The sequence below is a fragment of the Carica papaya genome, chromosome 3 (assembly GCF_054855325.1).
Source record: "Carica papaya isolate Zhongbai chromosome 3, ASM5485532v1, whole genome shotgun sequence".
In the NCBI taxonomy this organism is placed as follows: Eukaryota; Viridiplantae; Streptophyta; class Magnoliopsida; order Brassicales; family Caricaceae; genus Carica; species Carica papaya.
Window position 1 is genome coordinate 26,851,347 of NC_142311.1, and position 20,083 is coordinate 26,871,429.

General features: G+C 35.4%; 4 protein-coding genes across 6 annotated transcripts; 2 read left to right on the forward strand and 2 right to left on the reverse strand.

Moving 5' to 3' along the window:
* Positions 1 to 1,322: 1,322 nt before the first annotated feature.
* Positions 1,323 to 2,768, forward strand: MKK10 (MAP kinase kinase 10). The gene has a single exon (XM_022037921.2). It carries the CDS (start codon positions 1,488 to 1,490, stop codon positions 2,508 to 2,510), a length of 1,023 nt encoding a protein of 340 aa, XP_021893613.2. The 5' UTR covers positions 1,323 to 1,487; the 3' UTR covers positions 2,511 to 2,768.
* Positions 2,769 to 2,966: 198 nt separating this feature from the next.
* Positions 2,967 to 6,534, reverse strand: HSFA1D (heat shock transcription factor A1D). The gene is made up of 2 exons (XM_022037915.2): positions 6,068 to 6,534; positions 2,967 to 4,635 (listed from the first exon to the last, which is right to left on the reverse strand). Exons 1-2 carry the CDS (start codon positions 6,362 to 6,364, stop codon positions 3,361 to 3,363), a joined length of 1,572 nt encoding a protein of 523 aa, XP_021893607.2. The 5' UTR covers positions 6,365 to 6,534; the 3' UTR covers positions 2,967 to 3,360.
* Positions 6,535 to 6,871: 337 nt separating this feature from the next.
* On the forward strand, positions 6,872 to 9,940 carry LOC110811427 (phosphatidylinositol-glycan biosynthesis class X-like protein). 2 transcript variants are annotated; one of them, XM_022037933.2, is made up of 5 exons: positions 6,872 to 7,191; positions 7,284 to 7,389; positions 8,143 to 8,533; positions 8,640 to 8,806; positions 9,426 to 9,940. In XM_022037933.2, exons 2-5 carry the CDS (start codon positions 7,291 to 7,293, stop codon positions 9,717 to 9,719), a joined length of 951 nt encoding a protein of 316 aa, XP_021893625.2. In that variant the 5' UTR covers positions 6,872 to 7,191; positions 7,284 to 7,290; the 3' UTR covers positions 9,720 to 9,940. The 2 variants fall into 2 exon arrangements, with proteins under 2 accessions (XP_021893625.2, XP_021893624.2); XM_022037932.2 differs by having other exon boundaries at positions 6,873 to 7,111.
* Positions 9,941 to 10,437: 497 nt separating this feature from the next.
* SAMBA (valine-tRNA ligase) lies at positions 10,438 to 19,854 on the reverse strand. Of its 2 annotated transcripts, XM_088216375.1 has the most exons (4): positions 19,509 to 19,854; positions 16,122 to 16,190; positions 14,255 to 14,365; positions 10,438 to 10,762 (listed from the first exon to the last, which is right to left on the reverse strand). In XM_088216375.1, the coding sequence occupies exons 1-4, from the start codon at positions 19,651 to 19,653 to the stop codon at positions 10,701 to 10,703; spliced, it is 387 nt and encodes a 128-aa protein (XP_088072501.1). In that variant the 5' UTR covers positions 19,654 to 19,854; the 3' UTR covers positions 10,438 to 10,700. The 2 variants fall into 2 exon arrangements, with proteins under 2 accessions (XP_088072501.1, XP_021893567.1); XM_022037875.2 differs by lacking the exon at positions 16,122 to 16,190 and having other exon boundaries at positions 19,509 to 19,839.
* Between the last annotated feature and the right edge of the window lie 229 nt (positions 19,855 to 20,083).

A 20,083-nucleotide genomic window follows, 5' to 3' on the forward strand; every position in this document is an offset into this window, starting at 1 on the left:
ATTGTGAAATATTCGATTGCATCATGTGATAAGTACTTCCGAATCAACACGATGCCTCCAAAGCTATGTTTTTTAGTGATGAAATTTTAAAAAAATAAAATGACAATGTTGTTATTCAGGGATCATAACCGTCTTTTATATCGATAAATTTTTGTAATTTTCATTTCGTCTATCATAAAACGAGAATATTACAAAAATAGTATTTGTAAGTTATAAATTCGTACTTATTAAATTAATAATGTGATACGTATATCATAATTCACGTTAAGTCTACATTAAAAAAAAAAAAAATTTAATAGAAAATTTTATTTTTAAAAAAAAAAATTAAATGGTATTTGTGGCTACTATATAAGATGAAATGATTACATTATTTTTATGTACGCATATACATATATATATATGCACGATAGTTTCTTATTTCTTTTTTTTTTATTATTACGGATATAATATGGTAATATAAATTTTGCTAATTATTATGGATATAAACTAATTGATCCACAAGTATATGGTCAATATATTATTTCAAATTTATTTTTAAATGGCATAGTTAATTATATTTAATATCTAATCATTAAAATTTAATTTATATTAAAAAATAAACATATTTTAAAGGAAAAAAAAAGAAGTCTAATTTTCTCTCTCTGAATTGCTCGCTACCAGCCCAAGACTTGTCATAGTTTGACCGTAAAAATCACCATTTCATTATTTTGCTTCGTGCTTCTAGATTAATTTTAAATTATAACAATATTAATTTTTTTTAACATTAATTATATGAAAAATTAAGATTAATTTTAAATTGTTTGATTCGGGTCGGGTTCAATCCAACTGTTTTCTGTCGGGTTCACCCAGCTTTATCTTTTGGGTTTGACACACACACTAGTCTACAATGGGTCTGACTAGTATCATTTAAGCAATATGTACATATATATTAGGAAAAGAAGTATAATTATATGGAGTAATCATTAATTTGGTATAACAATACACTAAATAATTTTTATATATGTGATTAATTCATTTGAAAACTTTATAACAAAAATAAATTATAAAGATAAAATTTTAAAATATACAAATTCCATATGATCAATTTAAAAGTACCCAAATTAAGTTAAAATTTTGTTTAAGTTGAACCAAAATTCGTACAAAATAATAGTAATTGGGAGTCTTGTTAAATGATTAGATTAACAAGAATGATTAAAACGATAATCTACTACTTAGCAAAAAATGTACGATCTAAATAAAGATGATTGATATTTATATCGTCATAAAAAACTAATTAATAAATAAATAAGAAAATACGTGGCAATGAACAAGATTTTGTGGGAACTGACGTCACCACATAAACCTCACCAGTTCCTTGATTCTGGGATCGCAAGAACCACTTGTCACCTCTCAACTCTTCTCCCACATCAATCCTTATATACATTTTTAACTGATGCAATTCCAGTTCGCCACAATTCAAGAAAAATACAGAGTAATTCTCAGCGTAAATGACATGGGTGAGCAGGAGAAGACAACATCGAGCGCTGCGTTTGTCGCTGCCATCACCGCCTCCATCGCCATTATCTGGGTTTGGCCTTTCACAAATCTCACCGCCATTTTCACCTGCAACAACCTTCGGTGACCTGGAGAAAGTTTCAGTCTTGGGAGGTGGCAACGGCGGAACCGTCTATAAGGTCAGACCTCGTAACACTTCTAGTACTACACAACCGGTTTACGCTCTGAAAGTAGTCCGGTTCGATCAAAACGCAGCGGTAATCCGACTCCAGGTTACTTACGAAGCGGAGATCCTGAAGCGGGTCGACTCACAATTCATCGTCAAGTGCCATGGAGTATTCGACACATTGGAGGGAGACGTTTGTTTCGTGATGGAGTACATGGAGAGAGGATCCTTAGACGAGGTTTTGCAGGAGAGGAAGGTGTTAGGGGAGGATGTAGTACGTGGGATGGCGGAGAGAGTGGTGAAAGGATTGAAGTACCTGCATGGAATGCAGATAGTTCATGGTGATATAAAGCCGTCGAATCTGCTGATAAACGGGAAAGGGGAGGTAAAAATTGCAGATTTTGGGGTGAGTAAGATCATGGCGGGGAGTGGGTGTACGTGGGAGACATGTATGGGGACATGTGCGTATATGAGTCCTGAGAGGGTGGATCCTGAAAGATGGAGTGATGGATCGAGCAACAGTAATGCAGGGTTTGCAGGGGATGTTTGGTCGCTGGGGGTGGTGGTGTTGGAATGTATGGTGGGTCATTATCCATTGATTAGGGTTGGGGAGAAGCCCGACTGGGCTGCTTTGGCTTACTCTATATGCTTCGAGGACAGGGTGGAGATGCCGGAGAAAGCTTCTGTTGAGTTTGGAAATTTTGTCAGGGTATGTTTGGAGAAGGATTGGAGGAAGAGAGCCACTGTAGATGACCTTCTTCTTCATCCTTTTCTCAAAAACAGTTGTGAGAAGCGCAGCAGATCAGTATTAGCTCTTAATAAAACCATCACTCTGGATAATAGAAGATAGAGTTCATACAGATATATATATATATATACTCTATAGTTCTTGCTATTCTAATTTTCTAAGAAACATTTTGGGATCATCATGTTGCGGTTTGATTTGAATTTTACTGCAATTGTTTTCTTCTTGTCTTTTCCAGGATGTTGATTGAGGAATTGTAGGGATGTAGCAGAGTGGAAGGAAGGAAGAGTTGAGTATTGTAATTTGGGGCTGTTGCTGTTCTGTATTTCTTCTCAATCAACCTTCTGAAATTGCCTTAAATTTTTTTCTTGTGTAAACTGCATCCTAATAATCACAATAGCCAAACTCATCTCATCACAAAGTATACATGCTGAAATTGAAAACACCTTCATACCAACTCAGGTCTACATTGATCAGTCCTAAATCTTCAACTTCACATGGCTTAAATTGCTAAGCAGATAATTAAGCAAAATTGCCAAACAAAGAGGTTCAGGAAGAGGATCAGAGAAATGAAATTTTTTGCACAGTAATCCATTACCAGTCGTCTCTTAAACCAACAATGGCTCTCTAACATATCAACTTTTACAAATGACAGAAAATTAAGAGCCACAACTATTGGACACCGCTCAGCCTGCCGAGTTCTTTAGCCCGTCCCTCCCATGAAGTTGCAGCCAAGTACAGGAATTTATAAAACTAAAAAAAAAAAAAAAAAAAGTTACTGGGCAATGTCTCCATATGTGCGAAAACAGAGCCAAAGTGAATGTGTGCAGAATGTCAGCTGGTTTCCAATCGCCAAAACTAGAGGACTATGTAATTAACAACTGTACTAATTTATTTTTGTTGGGGTTTATCTTACTAACATAAAAGATCGTTGTGCAAGGTATATAGACAAATTCTACACCCTGTTGGTGTCCGATTTAAGAAGACCCATTTGTTCTGTAAGCTTATCCATATGCTGAACTTTGTTCCACCCATTTCCAATTGGCTGTGTCTCATTTCCCTTGTTTTCGTTGCCCATTGATGTTGATTCTATATCCTCTGGCACGGGGCTTTGCACAAGAAGCTCCTCCCAGAAGGAAGAATTTTCTAGCAACGCATCAATGTCCGGATCGGGAGCAATGTCATCAAGTTCAATGGACAGGGAACCATTTACTAATGAAGTGGGGTCTATAAACGCACCAGATTCTGTATGAGATTCCATGTAAGTCTCTGTAGGGATATCAGCCATATTTCCGGGTACAATTTCAGGTATTGGAGAAAGCTCTGACATGACTACATCTGAGGGAGAAACAGAGTTGGATGGTACTTCTTGTGATCGAACCAGCATGCTCACATCTGGAAACTGAGTTGGAACCTTGTCAGAAGTTGCAGCACGTGGGGAGGATTGTATTTCAGATATACCAGCTGAAGGAACCGGCGTCGATATCCCCGAAGTTGTAGGCACATAACATGACTGACCTGAAGTTGGTGGGACCTCTTGAAGGGCCACCCCAGACATATGGCTTGAAGAACTACCACTTTCTAGTGGAGAAGATGGTGAAGAACCATTGCCAATCAAAAAATTATCATGATTGCCGTTAAAGGGTTCCAACCGAGAAGAAGAATCCATTTTCATAATCTGCCTAATCATTGCTTTCGCTGCCTCATTCATCAGGGGTTGATATTTCACAATTTGTCCATCAGGAGCAGAGGCATGCTCATTCTCAATAATACCTTCCTGCTTCAGCCTCCGTTTCTTGTTGGCCTCGGTAATACGCCTATTGCTCTCATTTTGCTGCTGTACAAATTGAGCCAAGAAACCAGGGCTTTGGACAGCCTTTGCAAGGAATGACATCATCTGTTGCTGTCGCTGCTCCATACCCTGAAGACGCTGTGCCATGGTTTGCAGTTGGTTGTCAGTTGCCTGCTGCTGCTGTCTCAACCTAACCAGTTCCTGCATAAGGACATTCTTGTCCCTCTTCAACCTCTCAACTTCTTCCTCTAGACCAAACTTTCCAACCTCAACACAGGCACCCACAGATGAATTCTGTCCATGTGTTTGCTGCGGCTGCTGGTGAACATGTCCATGGGCTGGTTTGCGCCTAGTAATACTCCTAAGAAGGTGTTTCTGACCCCTTAAAAACCCCTCATTGGCAAATTCCCAGCGATCAGGATCGACCTTCCTGAAACCCTGTATGAAAATGAACAGATAAAGGTAAAATTATGGACCAAAAGGGCAGAACTCTATCCAATAGAACCAGAAGAACACAAAAGTAAAGTATTCTTTCTGAAAAATCCAAAAATAACAGGAGATAGTAGATTTCATCCTCAGTGCTTCTCTCGACTTGGAGGGTGACTTCTATTCTTGACCAGAAGAAAAACTTGAATAATTAGACTGCCAGGCTACAAGAATATATGAAAGCAGAACTCTTTTCAAGAAAACATGAAATTTCAACATGAGAAAAAGTAGGTTTTCTGAGACCACACTTTACTTTTAAATGACAGCTTAAAATAGAAAATATCGGAGCCAAAGTGAAATTCACCATTCGAATTCATAACTAAATTATCTTTTTTATGGACCTAAATAGAAAATCAATTGTTAAACAGATTAAGGGTTCCCTGTTTTCAATTGATCCAACATCATCCTACAATCTTTTGCCTAGTTAGCAGCATGCCAAACATGCAGAATCCAGAAAAGATCTCAGGCACCCAAGAATTTAACCATTATACTTCAATGAATCTGCATTGCTTTTCTCTCAATATGAAAGAACACTTTTTTCCTAAGCTACTTGCAATCTGCAGCTTTGGCATTATTATAAACCCCACTCAACAATCTTTTCTTTTTTTCTTTTCAAAGTAACTCTATGCAACAATCAAATCTCATATATGAACAGAAACTGGGAAGGAAAATGAGGACAGAGAATACATTGACCCAAAAGGGATTTTCTAAAACTCATAAATTCAGAACCCTAAGAAGATTTGCCACACGGGATTTGAATCATAAAATTATCAAACTTCCTTCAACTTCCTGAGCAATCAAAACCACAATTGCCATGTACTACTTGCAAGCCACAGCTCTAACAACCAGAGAATTTCTTCCTTCCATTTTTTAAGCCCAATTTTTAAGGATATTAAGGATTAGTTATCACACTAAGCAGATAGTCAACTCTTTTGGAGTAGAGAGAGACCAAAAGCATTTACATACACAATGACTAGACAATACCAGAAAGATCCTGCTTTCTGAACATGATAATTTGAAAGTCCGAGATAAAACAGTGGATGACAGTACTACCTTATTGCTCATTGATACTGACCACAATAAGTATTCATAGAATCAATAAAAACTAAGCTAGTACTCTCATCTACTGTTTTCTCAGGATTTCAGACATTCAAGTTCTATCATCAAGCAGATCAAATAAAAAAAAGACAACATCAGTTAGGAAATTCGAGTAAGATAATGGTCATAATAAATCTCTTAGTCTTCCCCAGGAAACTACGTGAATTATCTTTACTAGCAAACCTGATTTAATAAATGAACCTTTTAAATAAAACAGAAACTACATATCATTGTCCACAAAAAAACCCTATTCCAGATAAAGAAAGAGAAAAGAAAGGGCAAATACATAGGTATTGAGCTGGCGGACGAAGCTAGAGAAGTTATTGTGCTTGAAGTGCTTAGGGAGGAGATCCCGCGCGAACTCCGGTGGTTTCCAGACGACGAAGCTGTTGTTGGTGGAACTCCACGATACGATCCCATCCGTCGCGGGATCGTCGACCATATCATAGGTCTTACTCAGAAATGGTGGCGGAGCGTTCGCTCCCTGCATCGCCATGGGCTGCGCCGCCACACCTCCGCCGCCTCCACTGGTGGAGGAATCGCCACCACTGTTGCCCGCGTTGCCACTGGTAACTCCATCCATTTCAATCAATCAGTCAACCATAATATTGAAAAAGCCCAAACTGAAAGAGAGCAGAACAGGCCCAATATTTTGGGCGAGAAAGAAGGGAAAGATAAAAAAGGATTTTGCAGAGACCGTACGGCGATGGGAGGAAGAAGGGGTTTATAGATGGAGGAAGAAAATAAGTTGCCTCTCTTCTGGGGCGTCACGACAGATTTTGTTCCTCTAAATTACCATATCTACCACTCCCTTTTCCTTTAATTACAGGATTTGCCATTCAGATTGGACACTTGTCACTTTTTATAGATCTCATCTTTTTTAATATTAAAAATTTATTTACTACAAAAAATTTAGCATTTTTACAGTTTAATTTGTGATATTTTATTTTATTGTAAACTGTAAAATAGTTAAATTAATTAATTAATGATATTTTTTAATAAGAATTTAAAACAAATTATTTTTTAAAATATTTCAATATAATCTAATTATTTTAAATTCTTTTTCATTTTAAAACAAATATATATATATATATATATATCTCAGCTTCTCCGCCGGCATCCCTTGCCGACCTCGTCCCCGGCGGTCTCCCAACAGCCACCTCTCTCTCCTGCTTCTGTTTCACTCGACCATCTCCATTACTCATCTCAAACCTATCTCTCTCAATCTAAAGGATCACCTTCACCCATTTCACAGATTGGTACGCAAGGGTTATCTCCGTACAAATTCACCTACTCAACCCCTTCTCCTAGCACGCAGCACCTGTGATCCGTATGTCTGTTATGCTTCTGAATCATTGTTCATTTGGGTTTCGTCATTTTGCTTAAGCTTAATAAGGAAATACTCTTAAGGTTGTGGTGTCTGTTTGTGTATTTAAATTCTGTTGATAGATTATTAGATGAGTTGTAATTGTAACTTTTGATCTATGCTTTCGTTCTTTCAGTGGGTCTATGGGAACTGAGTTTTCTATAAAGCAGAAACTGGTAATTGTGTTCATATTCTTGGTTGGCGCTGACTGCTTTATGCTTGGTTTCTCTTCTTTAAGCCAGGTAAGTTAGCGATCTCGTTTCTTGAACATTTCAAGTACTTCTTTAATCCTCAGCTTAATACAAAGATGACCCACTGAGAGTTCTTCGAAATTTGGCCCTTCCAGCCATTAATTTTGTTGGGATAATGAAGCTTGGATTTTGTTTGGACTTATGCTTCCTTATCTAGCAGTTTTTGTTCCTTAATATCAACTCTTCTCACTTGTTTTTTTTGTTTGAGATAAATCAACTCTTCTCGCTTGTTAACTCTACATTCTTAAGTTTGGAAAGATCCTTATGATTTGAAAAGATTCCATTTAAATTTGAAATGACTCAGTCAACAAGCTCCAGTTTTCTACCTCGTAGTTTGTGTTACTTTATTCATCCCAGGTCTCAAATATGTCAGGAATGTTAATCTTCTGTTTCGAGTTTCCTTACTAGGTTATCCAATCCTCGTTTGAGAATTGAGAATTGTTTGTGCTTTCATTTGTTGTATACAGAGAAGGATTGTAACATGGAGCGGCCAACATCCCATGGCACTGTATTTGAGTCGTTAAAAACCACTTCTTTAAGTTCTCTCCTCTTGCTTTTGTTTTACCTTGTGAGGGAGGATGGTCAGGAAGGAGGCGATTTTCTCACGCCATCGATTTATATTGAGAGCTATGGCTGTTGTTTTTCCTCCTCACTAATCATGACCTTTTGCTTTGTTTTAATTTTTTATGGATGAGATACAATATTCTTAGGTTCATTTTGTCACTCACTAGGTTTAATTTTCAGGTTGGAATGTGCGAGACAGGTTCTGATTCCTTCAATTCAAATATCAGTCCCTTGTGTACTCCGAATGAATATATTCTGCAATCTTATTTTGCAAAACATCAGCACTTGCTTGATTCAGATTTCCAAGATTTCATCGCAAAAAATCTTCCCTCTTGCACTTGTGAATCACTACAAAATAATCTTAATAATGCTGCAAAATTATCCATTTTGCACCGCAATCTAGCCGGTGAAGGTTCTCATCGTCATATATCCTCAGCTATTAGTCTACATACTCATCCAGAGTCCCTATCTCAGCTACCAACTCATTTCTGTGAAGTTATAATCATTGAAAGGCTGCCATCTGGAGTCTTTGCTGACCCATTTGAGCTTCAACATCTTCATCAACGTGGTGGTAAACTACAATTTGTCTCGTTTCAGTAAAAATTCTGTTTTGATAATCATTGAAAGGATTGCCATATTGTTTCCCTGGTGGTTAAAGTTGAATATAAATATTGCAGTGTTTACTGAAGTAGCTGTTTTTGGGGATGCAAATTTGGAATTACCTTCGTTCCTTTCAAACCGGTCTGCTGTTGAGATTCACATGGATGTTGGTCTTAATATCTTTTCCAAGCAGGAGAATGAATGGGAAATCAACATAGGGCTTCCAGTACATGCACGGTACACGGTACGTGAAACAGAATATATTTCCAAGAGATACTTAACATTAGTCAAGTGGTTATCAAAATAGCTTTTATAGTTTCTAGCATGATATTAAAAAAAAACACACATTTCCCAGTCAAGTAGCACATTGAAGAATTGAGAGAATGTTAAATGGATTGTCATTTTCTTCTATACTTATTTGTTGGGAGTTCTCTGTCTCATCTTCTTCCAAAATAAAATATCATCAGTCTACACCTTTGCAGTGTGGCAGTCGGATGAAAATACCATCAGCTGTATGTATTATACTCTGGGGACCAACCACCTGATCTCTTACTGAGCTCTTGGGTGTGTTTTTCCCTTGCAAGATCATATAATGAGTTGCTTTGCTTACAGACAAACAAGTTAATTTCTTTTCCTTTTTTGAAATAAAGAAACAAGTTAATTTCTACTGACGTCATATGAGCACTGTCCCGATTTTTGTAAATCTCTTGTGCTCATTGGTAATCAAATTGTTCAATTCGGGTCAGTATGTATGTCCTAATTATCTCATAGCTTTTGCATCTGCTGGTATGGCCTTTGGAATATAGTGGTCGATAACTGGGTAAGAGAGACTAAAGCACTAACCGATTTTCCTTCCTCCACAGCCGTTGCAAGATAGTGGGTATGCAAGAGTAGAGTTTAGAGATCCTGACTTATTCCTGCACTGCAAATTAGAGGGAAGCCCACATAATGAAAGCTGTTTGATCATGTCAAGAAACAGCAATGCTGAAATCCCAATTGGTGCTGCTGTCTGGAAAATACCTTCTGGGATTAGGGCACATGCAAATGCTGTCTCTTTTATTACTTTCTTTTCTTCTTTCTTATCGACTCTTTTGATTGTTATCTCATCAATCTGGAATTCCAACTTCAGACCTTGCAAAAACTTGAAACAATCTTAAAATGTAACTGCTGTGAAAACAAATGGAGTGTATTCTTTTGTAGTTTCTTTCAGTCAGAGACTCGAAGACCACTGCTGAGATCTGATGGTTCTTCTTTGCCCTTTCAAGATTACGGGCATAGATCTTAACCTCAAACACTTTACTTGGCCATATATGGTTTACATTGTTGAAGACGTTTGTATTAAATACCCTGTTGAATTTGAAAGAACAATTTGAAACAATTTGTCATGTACATGTGGGAATTTTTACTCTTCTCTAATTTGTTTTTGTTAGGAACATTCATTCAGTTCGTATAAAAAGTGAATGAACTGCGTTAGTATCAAGTAATATCGACGATTGATCATGTTCAGACATGGTATACTCTTGCACTCAGATTAAACTGCATGATACATACATTTGCTAGTGGCTTCTCACCCGGATCATTTCAGACTCGAAATACAAGCAATTTTTAGTATCTAACTTATAGACTCATACCACTACTTTTAGTTAATGAATTGATATTTAAATTATAAATTAAATCAAATCATAAAATTCAGAATATAGATCATTTATCAAAATTTATTATCATTCATATAAAATATGTAAAGAAAGAAATGAAATATTAAAATATTTTAAAAAATTTATACTAATATTGTAAACAACTAAAAATACTATGTTTTCAAAGTAACTTGTATAAATATTGCATCTTACAATCAAATCAAAATAAATCATACAAGTATTTGACTAAATTTAGTTATATTTTTATTATTTACGTAAATAGATTTTGATTCACTAATAAAATCTCATGACATTTAATTGTTTCGATTATAAATATATCAAACTATAAAATTTGAATCATAAATTGTAATGTTCTAACAATATTGCGATGACACATACATATGATAGTCAATGAAATTCATCCAGTCGTATGAACTTGATCATTGAGCTTAATCTCTTCTCAAACCATTGGCACAATACTCTGCTCTTCCGAAGGAATCAGAATCATTTTGGAGGAGCAACGTTCCGGTCTGTTGCTAGTTCCGGCTGCTTGTGGAGAAACCCGCCTGAATAAGAAATAACAGCAAATGGCTAATGAAACACACTGTTTGATTTTCTCACTAAAGCAGGGTAAAAAAATGAAGAGCAAGAGAAGCACTAAAAAAGTCATGCTTTCAGCGCAAATCACACCTTCCAGGACAAAGGCAAATGTGAAAAGAACGTGACTTCATCTGAAGGCACTTGCTTGTTTTTATTTCTTAAATTCATATGCTTATGCATGTTTCTATTTATACAAATTATATGATAATATGTGTTCTTCAAGTAATAAGTACAAACAAAAACAATTTTCCATAAAAAACTAAAAAACAACTTCTTATTCTTTTCTGACTTCATCGCCCATTTCATTACTATTTCTTAAATAGTGTTTTAATGGTAAACTAACTTATACGCTTTTATGGGATGAGGAAGTAAATTATGCTAATGTGTGAATTTAGGAAATAAAAACTATAAGAATATTGTACTAAGCATACCCTTGATTTTTGCACGTCAAAAATTACCAAATTGGAAAGAAGAGCTGCATGGACATGTAACAAGAATACACTAATGTCTAAAGATGTAAGAGATTTTTCATTAAAAATAATAAATTTTTTCTCTTTTTATAGCAATGTCAAGCCTTATAAAGATATATGGCATCCTGTAACTTGATCCATAAATAAAATACTTTGTAAAATAAGTAAGATATGTATAAAAGAAAAGTAAGATGTAGTTCCTCTTGTGATTTGCTTGCAATTTGAATCACCTTATTTATTTGAGGAAATGAGACATGAAGTAAGAGAGAGAACCTTGAACTATGAGTTCTTATTTATGAGTGATAATTCTGAACTTAGAGCTTACACAGTTCTGATAACGAGAGTTATCTTTTATGTATAAGATTCAACAAATGGTATCGGAACTTCTTCTGAACGGGTTGTGAAAACTTTGTGTTTCATCAAACTTTTTCTAGTGAATTTTTGTAAAAGTGAGAGAATAACAGCAAGTGGTGTTTCTTGCTTGCACCTCCTACTTTTTTAAGGAGAAGACCTGTGATTTTCGGGCCGTGGGAATAAAAAATTTTCTCATGGCTTATGATCATTGCAATACAGTTGCAAAGCAAGCATGGAAAAACTCTAGGAAGAGTTTAAGGAAACAAAACTGTAAAATTAATAACTCGCAGAAGAGATTTAAAAGGTTGAGAACAAAAGATGACGAGACAATCAAAGACAACTATGCCAAGCTCATGGAGTTGTAATCAAATGATGCTTTGTGGGCAGGCATTTCAAGACCATAAAAGACTATCAACTTTCCTACTAGATTTGAGTCACAGAATTTCTACAAGTAGAGAATTTTATGACCTTAAGAAAATAATAACCGATATGATTAGCAAGTTACAAGCTCAAGAGCATAGGGCATCTATGACATCTAACAAACAAACAAAAGGTGCTTTCTAAACCAAACAAAAGGAGAAGCAACTAATGTTTAAAGATGGAAAGAAAATTGTTACTGTGGAAGGCAAAATACCAAAAGGGTTAAGTTAAAGACTGCAAATAAGGGAAACTTTCCATCATGAGTAACTTGCAAAATAGCCAACCATCTAAGCAAGAATCGTCCATACGAATGGAAGATTAAGTACAGATTTTGCTGGAAGTTTGAACATAAAGAAATATTTTCTATAGTCAAGCAAATTTAATCGATGTATATGGAGATATACATTTACGGCATTTCATGTTGTCCAATTAATTGAAGAAAAATCTTGATTCAGTAATTTAGCTGTAACAGCTGTATGGACAAAGATTCAAATCTTTTCAACAATTTGCATAGATTAATCAGAACAAAAGTACAGAAAGGCAATAGACAAATCGTGAAGGTGAAGACAAGGAATCTATTGCTGGTCAAGCGAAAGAAGATATAAGGTTATCATTGATGTCTTGTTTGTTCGTCGTTTGGATCAAAACCTCTTAAGACTGTTCCAATGCTGAAAAAAAGAACTCCCTACCCCAAGGGAAATTTCTGCACTATCTATCATCCCAATGGAAATGATATTGCTAAAGTCAGAAAGGTTGACGAAAATTTTTTGTCCTTATTAGAATCAAATGGTTATTATGTCCACAATACTAAACTTGACAAATCATGGGCTTGATATAGAAGATTTGGGCACTTTAAACTGAAAATTCTGAACTTTCTGTAATGCTCATAAGTTACAGAAACAAGCTTTTCATCCAATAAAGTCCAGAGAGCAATGCAGAAGATTCAGTTTGTTCACATAAATATACATGAACTAGTGACTTACATCTTTCAGTTGCCACAGGTACTTTCTGCTACTTCTAGATTATTTGACTAAAATGATTTGGGTTAAATTTTGTCAGCAATAAATCACAATCTCTCAACAAGTTTAAGGTCTTACTTGAAGCTCAAAGTGGGCTTAGATCAAATCTTTAACATCTGATAATATGAAAAAATAAACTTCAAATGAATTTAACAAATTCTGTGAAAATGCGAGATTGAATACCAATTTATAGTTAGGCTCTCCAAAGCAGAAACGGGTCTGAGAAAGAGAGAAACAGAATTGTGATAGAGATGGCTAGATGCAAAATCCTTGAGAATAAAAGTGTTTGAAGGCAGAAATCTTTTAGATATTTGTTTTTTTATTGACAACAAATCCTGCTAAGTTCGAACATAATTTGAAGGTTGGAGTGGCGTTAAACCATCAATCAAGCATCTCAAGATTTTTTTCCAATCTGCAATAACTATGTTCTCATCGGGAAGAAGGTAAGTTGTTCCACGCGTGCTTTTAAATAGGAAACCAATGAAAATGCTAACTAGATTAATCACTAAAGTTGTGATGCACAAGGACCAGGAGTTGAATCTTTTAGCACTCAGTCAAGGAGAAGGCAAGTTCCCAATCCATTATGTGTATGCCCAATGGGTTCTAAAGAACAGGGAGCTCCATCCTCCATCTCAAATCTTTACCATCCAATGGGAAGAATTTTTCAAAGAATAAATAGTAAGTTAAAATTTCAAGCAACTCAACTTAGCTGAGTCAGTTACATCCTCCCCTCTTTACCAATAGGGTTGGGGTTCAAAACTTACAAAGCACGTTGAGGGCCAGCAAAATAAAAAGTAACTTAAAACTTCATTGAAGTGATGAACTTTTATCTTGACATGACTGATTTACTAAAATACTGGCTGATTATTCCAATCATTGTTGATGGACAAAACAGAACAGACAAACATGCAACCATGCACACAAAATGATTTTGAAAAATGAAATTATTCACAAACTACTACATATATTAAGCTTTTTACCCCTTTGGCCAACTCTTCTTGGTTGAAATTTTTTTAAGCACATGATAAATGGAAATAATAACAAATTTTAACATTCCCCAACAGAAAGTTTGTCCAGGAACAGGAGCAAGAGCATGAACGAGGAAAAAAAAAATATGTGCATACAGTTGTAAGTTAATTAAATGCAACAAAACCAACTGAATCGATATCATCATACTAAAGGGTGAGGAACTTACTTGATTTTGTTATAAGGTGGATACGAGAACGAGGTCCTTCAAACATCCAGTTATCTTCTTCCAACGATTTAACCTCCTTGTCAAGTTCAGCCATTAGGTCAGATTTTAAAGCTGCACTGAGAAAGCAATCATACATATCTCGAAACTCCACTACATTATAGGAGTAAATTGAAACAAAGTTGAATTGAAGAAGAATAAGAAAAGGAAAAAAAATTGAAGTCAAACTTCCATTTTCTAGTAAACAGTATCCTAGGCAGTAGTAACATTGACTGAATAGTCAAACCAAACACAGCAAAATAATCTCTTGCATCTTCAACAAAAATAGAAATGGGGACAAACTTAACAAAAAACAAACATAAGAAGAATGTGTTCAGGTACAAATCAAGATGATAGGAGCAAACACACAGTATGGAGACTACTACTAGTCTGGAACAGCACTGGAAACTTCAAACACAAAACTTATCGCCACTTAGAACTCAAGGTAGTACAGCAAACAAATAAAATTAGTGCATTTGGCTCCCAGAAGAAACTGAAGCAAAAGAAGAGCTAAAATTTTGTTAACCATACATAGCCAAGAAAGAAGACTCAGATGACCTGGTTTGCAAATTCCCATGAAAGAAGACCATTACCTTCCGATTTCTTCACTTCCCAGAACCACAAGGAAGTTGTAGGGCTTGTCTGAGGCAGTTCCAGCTTTTTTTTTTGAGAGAGAAAAAATACCATTTATTCACTACTACCAAAGACTTGCAACACATATACAAAACTTATATGTCAAACAAAATATCTATAAGGTCCTCAAGATCCTCACAAGAATAAAGAGAATGATCCTTAATAAAAAAATCTCAGGTCTGAAACCAAATGTCTTGAATTTATCAAATTTAGAATCAATCCACACAAAAGTTTTCCTATTTATTTAAATCCAGAAAACCTAAAATGTAGCCAATAGAATAAGACTTGAAGGCCTCTTATCCCTAGAGGCCCCTTTCCAGAGGTAGCTCCAGCTTGTGGGGAACCATAACAGAAAATACAACAAAATTATTAGTTTTCTTTCACTTACTAGTTCGGTCTCAATGAAATTATTCAGTCCTATGAAGTGGCACTTCTTTGCCCTCACTTTCATGTGGCAGCTATAGGTCTTGTATGGATGTGAAGATTAGTAATACTCGAATTTTACTGATTGAGAAAAAACTTGAGAACAAAAATTTTAGCTGAAAGCAAAAGTATGATGAAAAGTAAAGGGCAAGAAAGCCAGATCCCACAACTTAAGTGTTCAACTCTTCTCCAGTGATAATAATCCAATGTCTGATTAGATATTTTCCATGTAAGGAATACATGATGTTTACATGGCCAAAATCCCACATAGTCCAAAGGAATCAACTATTAAAGAAGGTCCAAATAAGTGAGATAATGCAGAATAACTTCAATCCTCCAAACGGTCATGTCTAATATTGTTGATCGTCTTAGCTTAACATGAAGCATAAATAACTGGAAAATAAGAAAGCACTTGTCCATGGGATTTTGGAAGAACCTCCATATCTCTGAACAGAATTTAAAATTTTCGAAAGTCATGTGGGAGGAGCAAAACAATTCTCTACGAAACCCGCATTGTGTACAGTAGCATTCGCTCAAAAGCTCCTTCTATACATGATTGTTCTCTAATTCAAACTCTTTTGACAGACAACTAAAGAACACCACCAAGGTTTAAGCCAACAAAAGATAACAAATAAAAGAATAGTTTTAAAAAAAAATAATAAGAATAAAAGCAAAGTAATGCAAGCTCGAAAGTTACAAAAAATTACACAAGCGTAAAGAAAGATCAATATAATTATGAAGAATAAACTAGATTACTAAGATAGACAAACTTCACCATAATGTGTTGAATAGACAAATTTCACCATAATGTGTTGAACACGCCACTGATCAATCTCAATACTGCCTGAGATTTTAGCACAATATCAGTATTAATAATGTGGTAAAAATCTAATGGTGTACTAAGGGATTAATAAATTTTGTTATTTCTATATGTTATGAAGTAACTCTAGTTGCAGAGTATCCTGAATTTCAGCCTAAAGTGTGGTGAGAGTCCTCAGGTGTGCTGTGGATGCGAAAAGGTAATAGTATTCCCTTTTTTGACATAAGGGTATAGTATTCCCTGAACCTAGTGATCCAGTATATTTTTCCTAGTTCAATTTTAAGAGTTATTATTTTATTATTTTTGGTCTTTTCCTACTTCAAGTTTAAGATTTATTTTACCTTTCTAGTTTTCTTAATATTTCCTATTTCTGATTAGATTCTTAGTTTCTTAGGATTTCCTATTCCAAGTTGGTTTCTTACTACAAACCCTATAAAAGAACTTATTTGTAACAGTTTTAGATATAATTTAATATAATTCAATGTTATTGTTTAAAGTTTTAGCCTTTGTTGTGAGTAAGCTAAGTGCTCTACATTTAATCTTTTCAAACAAAACTTCTGCTACATCAAAATTGGTATCAGAGTAAGGATTTTCAAACCTTATAAAGGAACTCATTTATAACAGTTTTAGATAGAACTTAATACAATATAACAATATTCTTTAAAGTTTAGCATTTGCTGTGAGTAAGTTATGCTCTATGTTTGATCTTTTCAAACAAAACTTTTGTTGCATCGAAATCGGTATCAGAACAAGGATTTTCACCTTGATCTGATGATTCAGGATAGTTCTAGTGGATAATAAGCCACCAACAACAAATGAAGGTTTGAAAATATTGAGCAAAGATTCGATGGAGTTGACAAAGCTACTTGGCAGATAACCTAGATGCTAGCTGCATTATCTACCCAAAGAAGATGCTAGCCTGAACAACAATGACCAGATCTACACAATGAACGACACTACTCTGGTGACTCCAACTCTGGTGATGGCGAGAGAGAAGCTAGCCAGCGATTCATGTGTTAATTTATCAGAGACAGAAGATCAATTAATTAATTGCTCGTTATACTGGATGCCTTAAAGCTTACAATTCAAGGTCGTGCGGCTTCAAGGTGTTTGGACCTTACCAGATGCAGTTAACTGGCAATGAAAGTGGAAAATCACATCAATAGGTCTTCGATACATCATCAAAACAGTTTTAGATGACTAAGTCAAGAAGGATCTTCCACTCCAAGGGGTTCAGTGGCTTCTAGCAGCAGCAGTGGTTACACTATGAGGAGGAAAATTCGGCCACCATGGGTCCCAATACCCAAGGCAGAAATCAACAGCAACAATGAATCAATAATGATCCTAATGTACAGCCTAATCTCAGGATATGCTTTCGATTGCAACCAACCAGGTCATCTTTCGAACAATTGCCCAAATAGGCAAGCTGTTAACCTTGATGAAGGTGGTGCTACAGAAGAACAAACATATAAAGAAGATATTTATGAGGGTGCTGAAATTGAAGATGGAGATGTCAAAGAAGAAGTGGCAAACATTGTTCAAAGGATATTACTTGCTTAGAAGAAACCAAATGATTCTCAATGACACAAAATATTTCGAACCAGGTGTAACATTTGGAATAGAGTGTGTAAAGTGATTAGTGACAGTAGTGAGAATGTGATTTCTAAAGCTTTCAAGAAGGCTTTGAACTTGGCAACCGAGAAACATCCATCTTCATACAAGATAGCATGGATTAAGAAAGGACCAGAAGTTCAAGTGGTGGAAATTTGCAAAGTTCTTTTGTCGATCAGGAAGAACTAGAAGGATGAAATTGTCTGTGACGTGGATGGACGCCTGTCATATGCTCTTGGGAAGACCATGGCACTATGATGTTTATGTTACCTGTAAAGGGCAAGATAATGATTTTATCTTTTGGTGGTATGATAAGAAGATCGTTTTAGTACTGAAATCTCGGTCAAAGAATGGTAATTATGTCACATAAAAGGATACCCGGCTTTTCAGTACTATTAAGAGTCCAGAATTCCTTGAGCAGGTCAAGGAGCCAAAATTTTTTGATAACCTTAGTTGTTAAGAATTAATTGGACACAACTGAAGAAATTTCAATTAAAGTCCAGGAATTAATTTCTTGTTTTGCTGATTTGTCACCTAGATACTTACCTAATGAATTGCCTTTTATGAGAAATATTCAGCACCACATCGATTTGGTGCTCTTCTGAGCATAAAGAATTGCAAAACAAATTAATGAGTTGTTAGATAAAGGATTGATTTGTGGAAGTATGAGCCCATGTGCAATTCCTGCATTACTAACTCCAAAGAAAGACAGTAGTTTGTGAATGTGTGTAGACAGTCGTGTCATCAACAAAATAACGATCCAGTTTCGCTCCCCTATTTCACGCCTTCATGATATACTTGACAATGTTATAAGGTACTATAGTATTCACTAGACTTATTTTAAGAAATGGATATCACCAAATCCGAATCCATCCTGGTGATGAGTAGAAGACAGCCCTCAACAACCAAAGATGGCCTCTATAAATGGCTAGTAATGCCACTTAGGTTATCTAATGGGCCAAGTATATTTACGCGGTTCGTGAATCAGTTTATATGAATATCTCATAAAACACGGATCAATAAGATTGATCTTCGTAGCTGATACGAATATCTCTAATACTTTCAATGTTGCTGGTATCTTCGAGTACTATCATCCTGATGAGTTTTCTTCGCAAACCATAAAACTCGATCTTTAAGAGGAGGGGATTTATGCAGCACCCTTTTCCTAGTTCAATTCTAGATGTTATTCTGTTATTGTTTCTGGTGTTTTTCTAGTTAAAGTTTAAGATTTATTTTAATTCTCTAGTCTCCTTGTGTTTCCTATTTCTAGCTAGATTCTTAGTTTTTTAGGATTTTCTATTTCCAGTCAGTTTCTTGTTATAAACCTTATAAATGATTTATTTATAATAGTTTTAGAAATAACTTAATACAATTCAGCTTTATTCTTTAAAGTCTTAGCCTCTGTTGTAAATAATCCAAGTAATCTAATCTTTTCAAACAGAACTTGTGCTGCACCACCTAGTATGACCTACTTGCTCCTCATACCTGTAAATAACTATATAATAGAACAATATACAATCCGTTAAATGCAAACACACGAATACCCAGAGAACCAAGCAATTCATAAAGATATGCAACGATGCAGATACCTAAAAGTAGGGAACTCAATTAGATTTAGCCAAAATGAACAAAATAATCATGAAATATCATATATATAGTTATAGAAGTGGGGAAAATAAAAAATAAAAAATAAAAGTAAGAGAAGAAAAAGTGCGAGGAGAGAAAAATAACCACGCATGGCCTCGTCCTTGCGGTCTTGGATGGAGATGAGATCAGAGGGGAAATGGAAATCATCGGGAGCAGCATTCCCGCTGCTTCCTCCTCCCACAATGGCTGTTGTTGATATTGATGAGTGCGCTGGAGACGTACTATTCATTGTCGGAAAATCGCTCCTCCACACGAAAATACACCTTCCTGAGGGGAAGAGAGCCGCTGGCGGTGGCGAAGAGAGCTGATAAACCAGGGAAACGAAACGACCGAAGCGCTGGCGGCGAGCAAGTGGGTGCTTTTAACTGCCTACTCTATATCATATACTTTACGAATGTTTTCTCCGATTTTCCTTCAAATTAGATAATATACGTAACCGATGGAATTGATTAAAATTTTTATTACAAACTGAAAATTAATTATAAAATAAATAAATTTTATTAATTGATTATAATTTTTGAATTTCAAAACCAACTCGATTAATTCTTAAATAAACACAATAAAACAGTATTTGAATTTCTTAATCCTGATTAGGCTAAAGCTATTATCGTTACAGTGTATAATCACACGTGTTACTTGTATTTTTCTGGGAAATTATT

Coding starts and splice junctions, on each gene's coding strand:
- MKK10 (XM_022037921.2), top strand. CDS start 1,488: ATGACATGGGTGAGCAGGAGAAGACAACATCGAGCGCTGCGTTTGTCG.
- SAMBA (XM_088216375.1), bottom strand. CDS start 19,653: ATGAATAGTACGTCTCCAGCGCACTCATCAATATCAACAACAGCCATT. Junction 16,191..19,508: donor CAAGGACGAGGCCATGCGTG/GTTATTTTTCTC, acceptor CTAAAATCTCAG/GCAGTATTGAGATTGATCAG. Junction 14,366..16,121: donor TGTCTATTCAACACATTATG/GTGAAGTTTGTC, acceptor TTCTCAGTGCAG/CTTTAAAATCTGACCTAATG.
- HSFA1D (XM_022037915.2), bottom strand. CDS start 6,364: ATGGATGGAGTTACCAGTGGCAACGCGGGCAACAGTGGTGGCGATTCC. Junction 4,636..6,067: donor TCCGCCAGCTCAATACCTAT/GTATTTGCCCTT, acceptor ATTTTCATACAG/GGTTTCAGGAAGGTCGATCC.
- LOC110811427 (XM_022037933.2), top strand. CDS start 7,291: ATGGGAACTGAGTTTTCTATAAAGCAGAAACTGGTAATTGTGTTCATA. Junction 7,390..8,142: donor GTTTCTCTTCTTTAAGCCAG/GTAAGTTAGCGA, acceptor TTTAATTTTCAG/GTTGGAATGTGCGAGACAGG. Junction 8,807..9,425: donor CAGTACATGCACGGTACACG/GTACGTGAAACA, acceptor CTTCCTCCACAG/CCGTTGCAAGATAGTGGGTA.